At 40.4% G+C, this 15,658-nt stretch overlaps 1 protein-coding gene across 2 annotated transcripts; it reads right to left on the minus strand.

Moving 5' to 3' along the window:
* Window positions 1–2,936: 2,936 nt before the first annotated feature.
* LOC125147699 (cytochrome c oxidase assembly protein COX15 homolog) lies at window positions 2,937–15,648 on the minus strand. Of its 2 annotated transcripts, XM_047824838.1 has the most exons (9): window positions 15,411–15,648; window positions 13,980–14,170; window positions 12,142–12,264; window positions 11,665–11,851; window positions 9,454–9,621; window positions 7,866–7,947; window positions 6,383–6,537; window positions 4,526–4,639; window positions 2,937–3,558 (listed from the first exon to the last, which is right to left on the minus strand). In XM_047824838.1, exons 1-9 carry the CDS (start codon window positions 15,498–15,500, stop codon window positions 3,427–3,429), a joined length of 1,242 nt encoding a protein of 413 aa, XP_047680794.1. In that variant the 5' UTR covers window positions 15,501–15,648; the 3' UTR covers window positions 2,937–3,426. The 2 variants fall into 2 exon arrangements, with proteins under 2 accessions (XP_047680794.1, XP_047680795.1); XM_047824839.1 differs by lacking the exon at window positions 13,980–14,170 and having other exon boundaries at window positions 2,938–3,558.
* Between the last annotated feature and the right edge of the window lie 10 nt (window positions 15,649–15,658).

The following is a 15,658-nucleotide window of genomic DNA, read 5'->3' on the forward strand; positions in this document are numbered from 1 at the left end:
GCAATGCATATTAGAGATGTATTGTCTCTTCTGCAGGGACATAGGTATATGTGTTTCATATGCCTATATATAACCCACTATACGTTCCAGAACTGGAAGAATTGCTACACATCAACTGGTTATCCTAACGTCGTGATCATCACTTTAGGCAGTAGCTAATTTTTACCTCCTCTACAATGGGACAGCATTTGTCAGTGTAAGTTAAAAACAAGAAAATTCAGGTGTTTTCATTTCTCTTGATGTTTTAAAAACAACTGACAGAATTATTGACAGATTTTAAGGGAAATTCATTTAATCTTCTAGGTATATGAGGACTTATTTTGAAAGAGGTGTCTGGGACCTCAATCGGTAATTATCCATTTTCCATTCATTCATGCAATATTTGGTATGTGTTTGGTGCTGGGAATAATGCAAACATAAAAATAATTCAGATAATCTCCATTTACCAAGAGCTCATAGATAGCCACAGTACAGTTATACAGCTAAATGCAACCAGAATCGGTTTTTCCAAACTTACTCATCTTTAATAAAAGAAAAATGAAGAAAAACATCTAGAACTTGAACTTATTCATTCTTTGCTACATTGTTGGAGGGAACTTTAGAAACACTAGCATTTGGCTTTTTGGGTTGGGTTTGGGAGTCATGAGATGATGGATGGGAACCTGCACCTCTGACCGCAGTTCCCTTTAAGAATTCTATCTAGAAGAGGTGACATCCCATTAACACACTAATAGGATCAGATTAAATGAGATAGGGTTGGGCAAATTTGGAGGGGATGAAAATAAGCTGGTCAAAACTTCCTTTTTTTTTTTAGAATATCATTTTTTTTCTTTTTAATATGAAATTTATTGTCAGATTGGTTTCCATACAACACCCAGTGCTCATCCCAAAAGGTGCCCTCTTTAATACCCATCACCCACCCTCCCCTCCCTCCCACCCCCCCATCAACCCTCAGTGGTCAAAACTTTCTAAGGTAACTGGTTTATTAGGGGCTAGGCCACGGGAGCCTAAACTTGTCTGCATGTTGGAATGACCTAGGAAATTTAAAATTATGTCTATTACTGCTTCCAGAGATAATGATTTAATTGGTCTTAGGGGGAGCTTGGGCTTCAGGATTTTCAAAAATTCTAATTTGAAAAAAATTAGAACCTACCTCTAGCAATAGCATAAGCCCCGGGGGTCATCCAGAATTTTTTTTTTTTTTAATCAAAGACAAACTATTACTTTTGTTTTGCTAAGAACCACTTGAGGATGGTAGCTGTTAAGTCACAGTGAAACTCACAGAATACTGGAGTTGAAAAGGAATGGAGATCATCTCCTTGAGACTGTAAATGGGCAAACCTTAGTCCATTTATGGCTCCCAGATGTGTTCAGCCTGTGTCATGTACTAAAAAAAACCTGAAATTAGTTGCCAACCCTTGAGAGCTTTCACATAAAAATCTAAATGTTTTGTTTCTTTAAATAATCAGATCTGACAACTCTAGACCTATAGAGCAGCAACAGGCCAGAGCTCAGCTGTGGTTTAGTTGAATAGTTGGGACACCTGCTTTTCCACTTTTCCACTGTCCTCACCAGCTGCACCCTAGTGGGCTTTTGTTTGGATCCAACTCTTCTACAAAACTAAAAACTAGCTTTCTGCACCTTCTAGCCATTGTTCCCAGCTCTGCTCTGTCTGAATGTTCTACAGTTCAATGCCCCTACTTCCTTCAAGTATTCCCTGTGTGGTGTGAATTCTGGACTCCTCACCATCCTGGTCCCTTCCTCTGGAGACATACTTAGTAATCAGTGCCCTCCTTAAATGGGGTACCAATAGCGAAACACAGCACTTGCAACTGAAGTATTCTGAGTGCAGCTGTGACACTTCCATTGATGAAATCTGAAACACCACTAATTTTTATCAGTGTCATTACACTTTTGGTGCAAGTTGAGCCGATGGCCAACTGAAATCCCTGTCTTCTTTATATGAAATGATAGGATGCCAGGTTTCTCTATCCCAAACTTCTACAACCTATTTAATTTAAATGACGATGTTACATTTATATTATTTAATTGTATCTTGATGGTGCCACTCTGGAATTGTTTTGAGTTGTGACGTTCATCTATTATATTAACAATGTTGGGTTGTTCCATCCTCAGGTCTGATCTTTCTGATGCCTTCATCCAAATCACCGATTTAAAAAATAAAACTGAATAAGAGCCCTATGACATGTCAAGATAGACCAGAATTATAATTTGTTAATCAAAAATTTGTTCACAGATCTTAATAGATATCCAAGTACTACGTACACCATCAAGGCCATACTTTTCTTATCCATGAGGCTGTTACGAACCTCTCTCAGGAACTGATTCATACTATCTATTCCATGTGACCTAGCAATGTTATAGCAATCAAAAGAACTAGGTTAGTGCTTGATGAATCCAAGTGGGTTACTAGTGATTATTACCTTTTCTAAGTACTTCTAAGCCATTTTGTTACATATAGACATTAAACTTGTCAAAATCTACCCTTTCCCCATTTTGAAAATCAGGATACTAGAAGACACTTATTTCTCGCTGAAGGCTATCTGACTACTTAAGGTATGCCAAGTCCTTCCCTTTGAATCTTCACCTGATGGAAGTGGAGATCATAAGGAATTTCTCCTTAGGCATAATTCAGGACTCGGGGTCAAGGAGACAAGAGCTCATGCATGTCGAATCAAGAGCTTGCTAACATTAAGAAACCAAGACAGCCTACTAAAAAGGAACAAAGGCAGACATTTCTCTACGTTAAATTTGGTTTTCAACAAAAAAACTAAATTTATAAAGTTTTTTTTAATGTTTATTTTTGTGTGAGCACAGGAGAGGCAGAGAGAGAGGGAGATAGAATCTGAAGCAGGCTCCAGGCTCTAAGATGTCAGCACAGAGCCCGATACAGGGGTTGATCCCACGAATCTAGAGATCATGACCTTAGCCAAAGTTGGACACTTAACCAACTCAGCCACTCAGGTGCCCCTAAATTTATAAAGATTTTAAAAAGGAATATTTAGTTAAATATACTTAATGACACTCTTGATCCAGTGACTTTGTTAAAAACAGGCAAAGAATTTTACTTTTTTAATGTTTATTTTTGAGAGAGAGCACACATGCACGTGAGCAGAGGAGGGGCAGAGAGAGGGAGACAGAGGATCCAAAGTGGGCTCTGCGCTGACAGCAGAGACCCCAGTGCAGAGCTTGAACCCACAAACTGTGAGATCATGACTCAAGCTGAAGTCAGAGCTTTACTAAATCACCCAGACACCCCAAAACAGGCAAAGAATTTTAAATAACTTGACCAGTTTGGAAACCACTTGGTATGCCAAGGACATCCTTTTAGAAAACTCCCAAGTTCTTGTGCTCTCTGATGAGCTCTCAAATGCACTTTCAGTCATAGGAAGCTGATCCTCGGAATTATTTTGGGACTCTTCGGAGTTCATTCATGAGCCAAAGGGCAACACTAAGTAGAGCCAGGGAGCCTGACTGGTGAGTGGCAGCCAAAGGAGTTGGAACGTACATTAGCAGAGTGCTAATGCCCAAGCCCACCTGTTACAGAGGAAAGAATGCAGTAAGAAAAGCAGGAGCCACAACTTCAAATGACTGGGCATAGACAACCAGATACATAAATTTCCACATTCTCCCATCAGAACACTAAAAATATATATTTAAGAATTTTCACAAGTAAATATACTCACAACAAAGGAAATTCAAACAAAATAAACCTAATATTCTCTTTAATTATCCTTCACCCTAGCCCAGTCCCCCCCGCCAAGGTAGTTTATTAGTTTCTACACACTTACACTTTTTCATAGATGTTTACAGAAAAACATACTCCTGTACTTTTAAAAATTGGATTGTTCTGCTACTTGCTTTTTTCCACTTAACAACATGTGTCTTGAGATCTTACTATTTTAAACTGCTACACAGTATTCCACAGTATGGGTGTGCCATACTTGTATATTTAGGTTGTTTCCAGCTTTTTACTATCACAGCAATTTTACCATGAGTTTCTTTGTACACAGCTCTTTGTGCACTGGAATATTTCTAGGGCAGGAACTAAGAAGTCACTTTTCTGGACCAAAAGATTATACATTTAACATTTTAAAAGATAATGCCAAACTGCCCTCTGGAAAAAACTATACCAACTCATGCTCTCATCAAGAATATATGAAGGTATCCATTTTCCTATGCCCATGCCAATACCTGATAATCTTAAAAAAATTTTTTTGCCCCAATCTAACAGGCACAAAGTGGCATGCATTGTTTTAATTTGCACCTCTCAGATCCATGATGCTTCTCTCGGATCATGAATGAGGCTAAACAGCTTTTCATATTTATTGGTCATTCATTGTTCCTCTTATGAGAACTATGTATACTCATATCCTCATTTTATTTTCCGGTTATTAATCTTTTAGTCTATTACAAATATTGAAATCATTTTCTCCTAGCCTGTCACCTTCCTTTTTTAACTTAGTTTTGGAGATCCCTCAGACCAAGAAGAAGTGGTTTATACCTGTGTATATGCCAAAGCTAGCAGAGTCACTGCTGCCATTTTGGTCCTTCGAGGAAGGGGAATTCTCCGGGAGAGGAAGTAGAGCACTGTCACGGCTGTAACTGAAGTGATTCCCTGCAGAAAGGAAGGTATCTCACCAAGTGCCAGGAAGAAATGTCCCACCCTCCTGATTTCTGCTCATCTTACACGTATCTTCTCTAGAACCAGTGAGTCACCATTAAGCACTTTCTTATACCAGGCAGAGAACGACCTGTGGCTCCACCTGTGATTACTCCTCAGTCTCCTCCATGTTCTGCTTGCCACTTAAATGTTCATGTTCCCCAAGGCACCTATCACTCTAGACACTCTTACTCTCTCTTCTCAGTGATCCTTTCCAAATTCCAACATGGGTGTACCCCTCAGGGGTAGCCCTCACTTTTTAAGTCATTCTTTGCATCCTTATGCCTAATTTTATCTCCTCTCGAATCCTGGGGTTTTTTTCTTTCTTTTTTTTTTTTTTAATGTTTATTTTTGAGAGAGAGAGCGTCAGCAGGGGAGGATCAGAGAGAAAGGGAGACACAGAACCCAAAGCAGGCTCCCAGCTCCAAGTTGTCAGCACAGAGCCCGATGCAGGGCTCAAACCCATCAACCGTGAGATCATGACCTGAGCCACAGTCGGACGCTCAACCGACTGGGCCAACCAGGTGCCCCACTAATCCTGTATTTTTAAAGTGGGTCTGACCCCAGCACATGAGGGTTATTCTCCTGGGCTGTGAATAGAGAAGGTAGTGGTGCTGGCAGCTAGTGCTAAAAACAAGTGAAAGTATCATTTTCCTTCCCGCCGCACTTCAGTAACGGATTGGCAATAGGGTCTCCTTTCCCACTCCATGATGTCAAGAAGAATGTTCGTCTATCATTTTTTACATCTATTTCACTTTTCCTTTTCAGAGCTGTCCAGGATGACAATTTCAACTAGACTCTACTTATTACAAAATGTTGGCAAAGAGGCCTGAGCCCACACAAGGTAACTGGCCCAAGTGCCAGTGTTGCCCTTGGGGGTCTGAGTCCTCTGGACCTCTGTCTTTGGGTGTGCTCCAATCACCTCATACCCAGCACACCTCAGTCTGATGACATCCTTCATCTCCAGCCCAACACTCATTCTAGTAGTCCTATTTCTGGGTGTGTTTTAAGCATGCCACAGAATAAACTTTGGGATCTTCTTTACCATCATTACTACAGCCAATCTTCTCCTTAGAGCCTGTTTGTGATCCACTGTTCTCTTCAAGTTCTGCTCCCCCACACAGCCTAGAGCCCCACCACTCTCACCTGCAATACTGCAATGGCACCTCTGCTTCTTGCTGGCCTCCTTGCTGCCAGTCTTTCCTGACTCCAACGTATCACGCCCAGCTACCAAGCCAATCTTAACATGACTCATAGCAGGCCCTTAATAAATATCAGCTTAAATAAGATGACAAACATTTTAGCTCCCTGGAGTTTTGGTTCAGCTCTGATAGTTATATGTTCAGCAGCCTATCTTTGCCCTTTCTTCTCTACTTGGCCTCATTTCCACTAAAATGACTCTCCTATGTGTGTGCAAGATTGAGGGAAGTTATCCTTTGCCAGATGGCAAAAGGCATATTCCAACTTTAAGAAGATGGCAGTATCCCAAAAGCCAGAATTTGGCTGGAAGGGGTGTGGGTAATTAGGACAAAAACATCACATCAGAGAACTGGTGTTGAATTTCTCCCAAAAAGAAAAGGAAATCTAGTGCCCACTCTGTTCTACCCTCTCTTAGTGCTGCCATTAGTGCCTCAGACACCCCAAAGGCTATGAGAGGCTCCCTGTGCTCAGTAGCCAGTAATCAGCAGCCAGACTTACCAGAATCCGGTGATCAAACTGCACCATGGTGGGATTCTCAAAAACATTCCTCAGGATGGGGGAGAAGGTAAAGAGATCCTCTGGGATCCAAGATTCTCCCATCTTCGGGAAGGAATTGTAAACAAGCCCAGCATCCAGCCCTGCCACAAAGGCCCCTATATTCCAAGGCAAATAGTATTTATTAAAATGAGATACAGAGGAGATCAAATACTAGTTTTGGCATAGAAAAAGTTTATTATCCCAGAGACAGACAAAAAGGAATAATCAGAGAACAAAAAGATCTACAGAAGGGTTTCTAAACAGAGAATATACATCCTAATCACCACGGGAATTTAAAAAAAAACAACAACCCACAAACTGCATCCTCACCTGCTCCCACCCCAAGATTCTGGCATGCCTCCCTTAAAGGAGAGAAGTAGAAGCTCTGGAACAAGGCATATTCGATAGAAACATCCTGTTAGTGATTTTGATGCCCTCCTTATCCCACTACGAACCAGATCTATTCGGGAAATGCTTTTCCCCCAGATACCTGCGTAATATACTCCTTCATTTCCTCAGGTCTCCACTCAATATCACCTTATCAAAGAGATCCCCTCAATGATCCTATATAAGACAGCACTTCCCCAACCTCACCTCTATCCCCTTATCCTGCTTTATTTTTTTCCTCATAGCACTGAACACCATCTGCCATATATTTTCACTGTTTATTGCCTGTCTTCCCCAAGTGCTCAAAAAATGTTGGTTGAGTGAACACAGAAGTGAAAAAAAATTTACAAACTAAATCCTGGATAAACATGTAAAATATCCATGAATTAATAGATGACTGATCCATTATTTATGATAAAAGAGACTTTGTTTTTTTATAAATAGCATTTATGAAGTCAGAATTCATGTTCTTCCACCAAAAAGGAGAGGGGGCACAAATAACTGGTTTGATGGTTTTATTTACAGCAGTGCTACTCAACAGAACTTTCTGTGATGATGGAAATATTCTCTATCTGCCATCCAAAATAGTTGCTAGACACATGTGGCTATTGAGCACTTGAAATGTGGCTAGTGTGACTAAGGAACTAAATTTTAGATTTTATTTAATTTTAATTATTTAAGTTTAAATAGTTGCTACATGACAGGTACTGTTCTAAGCACTTCACATCTATTACTTATAGTACACCATCATCTTCATTTTACAAATGAGGTCACTAAGGCCCAGAGAGGTTATACAGCTTGCCCAAGGTCACAGAGTTCATAGGTGGTAAAGCCAGGATTCGAACCTAGGCAGTCTGGATCCAGATAAATGCTCAATATTTTTGTTCAACTGACCGGAAAGCAGGGTTTTTGGAAGGGAGGAAGGAACAGAAAACAGAGGGTGAAGATGGTGGGTATGAGAGAGGCAGGTGTGAAAGGGAAATAGGAAGGTGCAAGAGGAAAGGACAAACTCCCCCCTGGAGTTTGTCTAGAGCCCGTTGGATGAGAAGAGTCCTACCTGAGAGAGCTGTAAGGAACACTAGGCCTGCTGTTCCATGAGCACATCGCCTCAACCACAGAAGCTGACGAGTTTCAGGCAACTAAAGAAGAAAAGCATTCAGATAAACTGTACTGCAAGAACCACGGGAGGCAGCAAAGATCTCCAAGGCCAAAGTCAAGTGACAGTCTGAAGCCTCATTTTCTCTGACTCCCTAAATAGGTTGAGCATTCCCAGCAGATATTCTGTTCAAATATGCATCATATTTTACGATGTTTATACATTTACTATGTCTTCCTTGCTATCCTGTAAGTTTTGTGAAGGCAGGAACTGACATCTGTCTTGCTTGGTGAAGTAATCCTAGCCCAGTGCTCAGTGTGTAAATACTCATTACATATCTGTTCAAAAATGATTTGCATTGCATTTCCCATTGCAAGGGAAAAATGCTTCACCATGTTTGAAATGATGTGGCTTAAGATAGAGGACTAGATTTTCATGTTGTTTATGTATGATATTTAGTGCTTTGCAAATATAGTCAGAATCAAAATGCCTAAAGTAGAGACTCTTCCATTTAGTGTTTTGTTAATATAAAAATTTGATTTTATTTTTACTGTAGCCAACTTCTGATACTAATCAGTGAAGCAACAAATATTTATTAAGAACTTTATAAACAGGTTACCATAAAGATACAAAGGAGTTAAGGAGTTAAGTCAGACTACTGTCCTTAAATGGTCTATAATCTAGTACATGAAGAGTGAGATATCATTAGAAAGATAACGTAGGACAATCTATCAGTACTGTCCAATGGAACTTTCTGTGATGATGGAAATGTTCTATAATCTAAGCATGTGGATTGTCTACTGCACCAATGTTTTGACCCCATCTGGCTTCCCTGTGGGGATGACTGCCAAGTCTACAACTCCTCTCCTTGTTGGGATTGAGGCTACTTATTCCAAGTACCTACTGGATAATTCTACCTAAAAGTCCTTTGTCATCTCAAACTTCATCACATGGACAGGTTATCCAGGCCAACCATGACTTTAATACCAAAAATAATAGTCATTTTTAGAAAAACTAGTGTTTTCCTTTGATCAGCATACAAAGAAAATATTTCAGACAAGATCACTATATTGTCAGATTTGATGAATGATAGGTCCCCAACTAAAGAATAAACAGCCCCCATGGCTCCTGTACACCATCAAAGGTTCAGAAACAGCTTCCATTCTGGCCTTCCTCCATCCCTCTGGGAGTCACAAGTAAGGCTCTTGTTGCAACCCCTTCCTACCTTTTCTAAAATTCATGTTTTCACTGTTCCCAACAGGCAGTGCAAACAGAATATTCGGCTCCTGTACTAATTTTCCTTTGAATGAGTTGTTCCAGCTCAAAAGAGTAATGACACATTTTCCTTTGCAGTTCCAAAGCTTTCTTGAATCTCAAAGTTCAATGCTTCTGTCATATTTGATTATATCTAATTTCTGGTAAATCGGTAGATGTTACTAAGGGAATGTGTGCATTTTGATTTATAACTTCCCATAAGAAGCAGAATTTCTGTTCCTGTGACCCTGTCAGCATCTGTGTAGATGTACTAACAGCATAGACTGACTTTTACCTTGTGCTGAGGGAGCAGCAGTGAGAGTGAAGTCCACAAGCTGGCACAATAAAGAACAAGGGCTGATCCCAGGTGGGCAGCAAGGCGGTACTGACTGACCCGAGGGATGTCATGGGAGTCTGGTTTTTCTTCTAATCCACTTTTCACCATATACCATCCCAACAGACCCTAGAACCAAAAACAGAAGGGGCAAATAACACACAGCTGGATCTGTCTATTCAACTTTACTATCTGAGAAAGCGAGTTATCAATTATCAGTACTCCCTACCTGACCTCTCCTTTCCATATCTTCCCATATCCCCAGTATCCCAGGAGTCGTAACCTATCCACATTTTCACACATAGCACCACAAATACTTAACCACTGCTTAGATTAACATTTTATTCAAGTATAAGCCAAATACAGAAAAGTACACAAAAGTGTATCTATGGGCAAAACCTTAGAAATACTTGCTATAATTTAATATTATTTAAACCAGTGAAATATAAGAATAAAAAGAGTTTTTTCTTTTTTTTTTTTTAATTTTTTTTTTTTCAACGTTTATTTATTTTTGGGACAGAGAGAGACACAGCATGAATGGGGGAGGGGCAGAGAGAGAGGGAGACACAGAATCGGAAACAGGCTCCAGGCTCTGAGCCATCAGCCCAGAGCCTGACACGGGGCTCGAACTCACAGACCGCGAGATCGTGACCTGGCTGAAGTCGGCCGCTTAACCGACTGCGCCACCCAGGCGCCCCAAGAGAGTTTTTTCTATACAAACTAGATCATATGCTTTGGAAAAGCTTTGATAAAGGTAACTGCTTAATAACAATCATTGTCAAGTTAGTAGGAATAGACAATTATAAAAGCTTTGGGTAGAGGGGAGTAAAAAATTTGTAAGGCTTTGCCAGCAGATTGCTTTGCAAATGTCTAAGTTCCCACTCTTCTTTAAGGAAAATGAAATGAAATAATAGTTTATGAGGATGCAAGAGATCTGAAGTTAAATTCCAATCAGAGGACTTAAAGAACAGGTCTTAGCTCTTCATTAAAAAAAAAAAAAAAAAAGTAATCAAAGTACAGGCTTAAGCTTAAAAATGCAAGGTATGTATTATTCTGATTCTCTGCTTAACTTTTTCAATTAACCAAACAACTGTCAGTTTCATTTCTATCAGATAAGACATAGCCCTTTCACCCCCACTCTCCCAAGTCAATAGAAGCATGTCAAGAGGTGGGATTCTCCCACCTCTTCTACATAGCTCTCCTCAGGAAATCTTCTGGGGCATGTCTTTATCCTTAGTGATGACCCTGGATGGTTTAATTATCTTGATTTCATCTGCATAGGACATTGGAAGAAAAGGAGTGTAAAGTGTGATTTTCCAGCCCCACTTTCTTCTTCCCATAACCCCATGTGCCATCTTCAAATTTCTACCGCCCTTGGAGTCGATCTTTAGTGGGTTTTTTTTTTTTTCATTCTAAAATAAACTTTCATTTTGTTTTACCAACCCTTCCCTAGGTCTTAGGGACATTTACTAATGTCTCTTTACCTGTTTCTATTGCCTCTATTTTGTCTCTTCCATCTCCCTCTTTAATTCTTTCTCATTGGTTCATATTCTTACTACTTCAGAGTCAAATTAACCAATTAGCTTCTTCCTGATCAAATTCTGATGTTCCTTTGAGCTCTAAGACTCTCTCTGAGGGCGTAGAATCATGACCCAAATACTCATAAGTACCTTCTCTCATATTCCTTTTCTTGGCTCTCAGTCTCAGTCTCACCAAACCCTTAACTGTGGGAGCTTTCAAATCTGCTTCTTTAGCCATTCTAGCACAGAAAAGCCATAGAGCAGACAAGTGAGAAAAGGGGAGGAGAAAAGAACCCAGGAAGAGATCCGTGACAGGAAAGAAACTCTTGTGACACAAAAATATATTTACTGAGTGCTTACTAATTCCAGGAACTAAACTAAGTATTGTATATGCATGATCTATCTCATTTAATAGTCACATAAGTCAACCAGTAGGCACTATTATTATCTCTATTTACAGGTAAGGAAAGCATAGCCTACCGAAGATAGACAACTTGCCCTACTAAGTGGCAGAGCTGGGCCACACTTGTAACACTAAAATTCATCCTCTTACCCACTCTGTAATACAGACTCAGATTCTTTCCTTAAAAACAATACCAACCAGGAAGCTCCTGGAAGCATCTCTGGTTTCCCAAACTTGAATAAATCTCACCTGGAAGCAGACTAACCCACACAGGGCAAGAACACGTCCTTTCATGCCACGGCTGAGCCAGCCCTTTCTCCAAAAATAGGCAGCAGGCAGGATGTATGTGAGGCCCACAAGGCGACCCCACATTCGATGTGAGTACTCCATGTACCAGATGAACTTGAATTCGGCCAGTGTCATATCATGATTCAAGCTGGGAGGAAGGGAAGTCAAAAAAGAAGAAAGAGGAAACATCCATCTGATTGTTATTTACCGAGAGACTGCAGGAGCATTCTCAGTTTTGAAGCTTGAAATAAAAGGTCTGCCTTCTTCCTCATCCGTGACCCCAGGATCACTCTGGAACTGGAGGTTTAGAGTAGAAAGCTCACTAAACATAACTGGAGCAAATATCAATAATGGAATCTAACCATTCTGAAATGCTGAAATACACAAAAGATTGAGAAGGCCTAGTGGGGCATTTACCTGATTTTCTATAATACTTACATTTTAAATTCTGGAAATTGCTGATATTTTTGGAATTCTGCTTCCCATTCCTCTTGGTGTGTAGGTGGCTTCATCTCCTTTATTAAATTCCAGTCTACCATTGAGAGGCCAGACTCTGTCAACCTTAAGATAGGAAAGAAATGGTGTGTGCACACATGGACGGGTGCCCATGCAATGCTGGATTTCTCATGAACAGTTAACAGAAACGGGGATCTGAACTTAACCCCTCTAAAGGTAAACACAACATTTCACTATATCCTTTTTTGACACCTTGCTTTCTTCTTACTGCTTAAAATTTCACCAGAAAGAGCTGCCATCAGGTACACATTTCTTGACTCCTTATTCTCTCAATCCTTTTATTCAACTCTCTTTACCTTTTTCTTTCACTAACATTCCTTAACAGGTAATATCAACCCTTACACCCAAGAAATGTGCCCTACATGGATATGAGACATTATTTACACAGGGAAAAGAGATTTGTTAGATATAAAACAGTTTAGATTCTTGAGTGAATTTAAAGCTAATAAAATTCAAATGTGTTGCAGTTTCCCATAACGGCCTATACAACATATGATATTTTGAAATAAGGGTACAGGGAATGCGGAGGAAATCTGAGCAACACATACTGTATTAACACCAGAAGGTATTTTCACCAAAAGGAGCAAGGATTCCTAAGGTAAAAGGCTGATTTTAGGTCAGAGGCAAGAAATGTAGAAGATGAACCTGGAACATCATATCCAGAAAGCAAAGAATTAAAGGTTACTAGTACCCTGTCAAAAAAAAAAAAAAAAAACCCTGGAGACAATTTGAAGAGGCTCCCATTGGCTAAAGATAGAACAATCTGAGCACACCATCAAAGCAATGGATTGAAACATCAAACACATTTAAACCGATGAGCTCATAATATGTAAAAAACCAAAAACTTTATTGATCACCTTTGGAGGATGCTTGGGAACCAATTTATTATTTTCAGAATTGGTAAATAAAGGGAATTTATTTATCCTGCCTTTCCTATACAAACTGTACAAACAGTACCTTAGGATAACCAAACTGTTGATGAGAGAAAGTTCCTCTTTAGAGTTGAGCTAATAAATTATTAGAATTTTGCAACTGTAATGAAATCATGGATCTAGGCAATGATAATCAATGGCTGTTGGTATCTCTAATAGACACCAGATATTTATGAATGTTGTAATCACCTATGAAGGATTTTGCCCCCTGCTCCCATCCTGAATCTGATCAAGCAACAACCCATTTACAGGAAATACAGGGGATAAGGGAACATGTTAAACACCACCACAAGTATGCAATCAGCAAAATCCAGACTGTGGGAAACTCCATATGACAAATCAGCTGGGTTTCTTTAATAGCAAAAAAAAAAAAAAAAAAAAAAAACCAAAAAAAAAAAACAACACACAAAACTACAAAGAATGGGGGAGGAAGGGAGAAGAATCTAAATCTATAAAATCTCTTTATAGATTTAAAGAGACCGAAGAGGCATATGAACCAATTGTGATACATGGAACTTATGTGGATTTAATTCAAACAAACTATACAAAAAAAATTTTGAGACAAATTTGAAAACTGTATGTAGAGGGAAAATACATAAAAACAATGCTTATCAAAACAGTTAAGACCTAAACAAGTCTTTATGAAGGGCTCCTAATAATAAAACTCTAGATTGTTCTATAGCAGGGCAAGTCATCCGACATGTCCCTCTGCATATATAAAATGAGGGAGCTAGACTAGATGATTCCTAAGGACTCTTCCCCCTTAGTCATTCCATGTTTCTACTGATGACCCAAATAGCTGACTCTCGCTATGAGCAAATTACTCACCTAGTCATTCCACCAAGAATAACTGCTCCAGCCACTGTTCCACTGCAGACCAGGAGCCATCGGCCCACCACCCGCTCAGCAGCTTTTGAGGGAAGGGACACTGTACCCCTTCCAGACTGCAAAGCTACTTCAGAGATGGTGCTGTATTGCCCTGGCCTTAAGAGGTGCCTGATCCCACAGCTGCAACCACACTAAGGATCAAGACAGACAAATTACAACTGGAGACAGAGGGAAAGGCCTCAGTCCACTACTCTCATACACAGTCCCACTCTGTCTAGAGTGGAGTACCCTGTACAGTCACATCTCCACCGCTTCTGCTCTAGTAAATCATCATCTCCTATCCAAATCACTGCATCCACATCCCCCTTCACCCCCCGCCACCCCCGCACCTGGTTTTCCTGCCTCTAGTCTTGCCTCACTCCAATCCATCCCCATACCACATGAACCTTCTAGTCTCAGCTTGCTTCCCCCAGACTTAACTCCACACCTAAGTATGGATTTTCTTTCTCCTGTGGGAATTTAAACATGACTTCTCTGACTGGGACGCTCCTTGTTGTCTGATTGGTAACATCAACTATAGATCTTAGTTTAGTTGTCACCTCCTCTGGGAAGTGTTCCTAGACTCTGCCAGGTCTGCAACAAGTCGTTCTCACACTACACTGTACCTCCCCTATCTCAGCCCTCAACACATTGCAATGTACTTCAGGTTCATTTGTCTCTACCAACCACTAAGCTAGGAGTGTGGGGCAGCAGTATCTGGTCGGTCTGGTGCTTTCCCTCCTGCAAATTTCATTTCTAACACATTCCCTTACATAACAAGATCTTAATAAAGATTTGACAAATGAATTACAAGCGAATTAACTGTGCCTTCCTCTAGGGTGGGAGACTTTTGGTATTTATCTTTCCTAACACATAATAATCACTCAATAATTATTTGTTGAGCAAATAAACACCCTCTTCTGATTCTGTCCCTGAGTCCAAAGGTTCGTGTTCTGTTTCCTAACTTTAGACAACTTAAGTTAAGCCTCAATTTCCTTCTCTGTAGAATGGGATTATAGTTCCATACCTGACTACCTGAGGGCTTTTAGCAAACCTCAAATATATAGGTAAAAATTACTGAGCTTTTACTATGTGCTAAGCGCTTGCTGTATAGGAAATTATTCAATCCTCCCCAGAAACTTATGAAGTAGGTATTCCAATTCCCATTTTACAGACGAAGAAACTAGGGGACAGAAAGGTTACCTAACTTGGCTGATATCACACAGCCAGTAAGTGGCAAGTCCAGATCTTTAACTCAGGGACTTTGGGCACAAAGAAATGCGTTGTGAATTCTAAGGAACTACGTCAATGTGATGTCGAATTATCTATTATTTTTCTCCTGACTCTCGCCCCATGTCCGATTCCGCGATTGAGTCGGCTGCGGTGCGGTACCTGCGTTCTAGGCGCCGCCCTAGGACCCAGGAGCCGTAGGCACGGGTTCCCCATCAAGGACTTCAGGCGCGGAAAGAGTAATCGCTGCATACTGAAGACAGTGTAAGGAAGCCACCTCCACAACCCAGCACTCTGTGGTCTCCTTTCACCGCCGCCGAATGGAGAAACACATCCGGGTCATGCAGCGCGAGCCCCTCCTTCTCAGAAGACAGGGGCGAGCAGTGACTGCGACTGCGCCAGACACTCGT

Source organism: Prionailurus viverrinus, chromosome D2 (genome assembly GCF_022837055.1).
Source record: "Prionailurus viverrinus isolate Anna chromosome D2, UM_Priviv_1.0, whole genome shotgun sequence".
Lineage (NCBI taxonomy): Eukaryota > Metazoa > Chordata > Mammalia > Carnivora > Felidae > Prionailurus > Prionailurus viverrinus.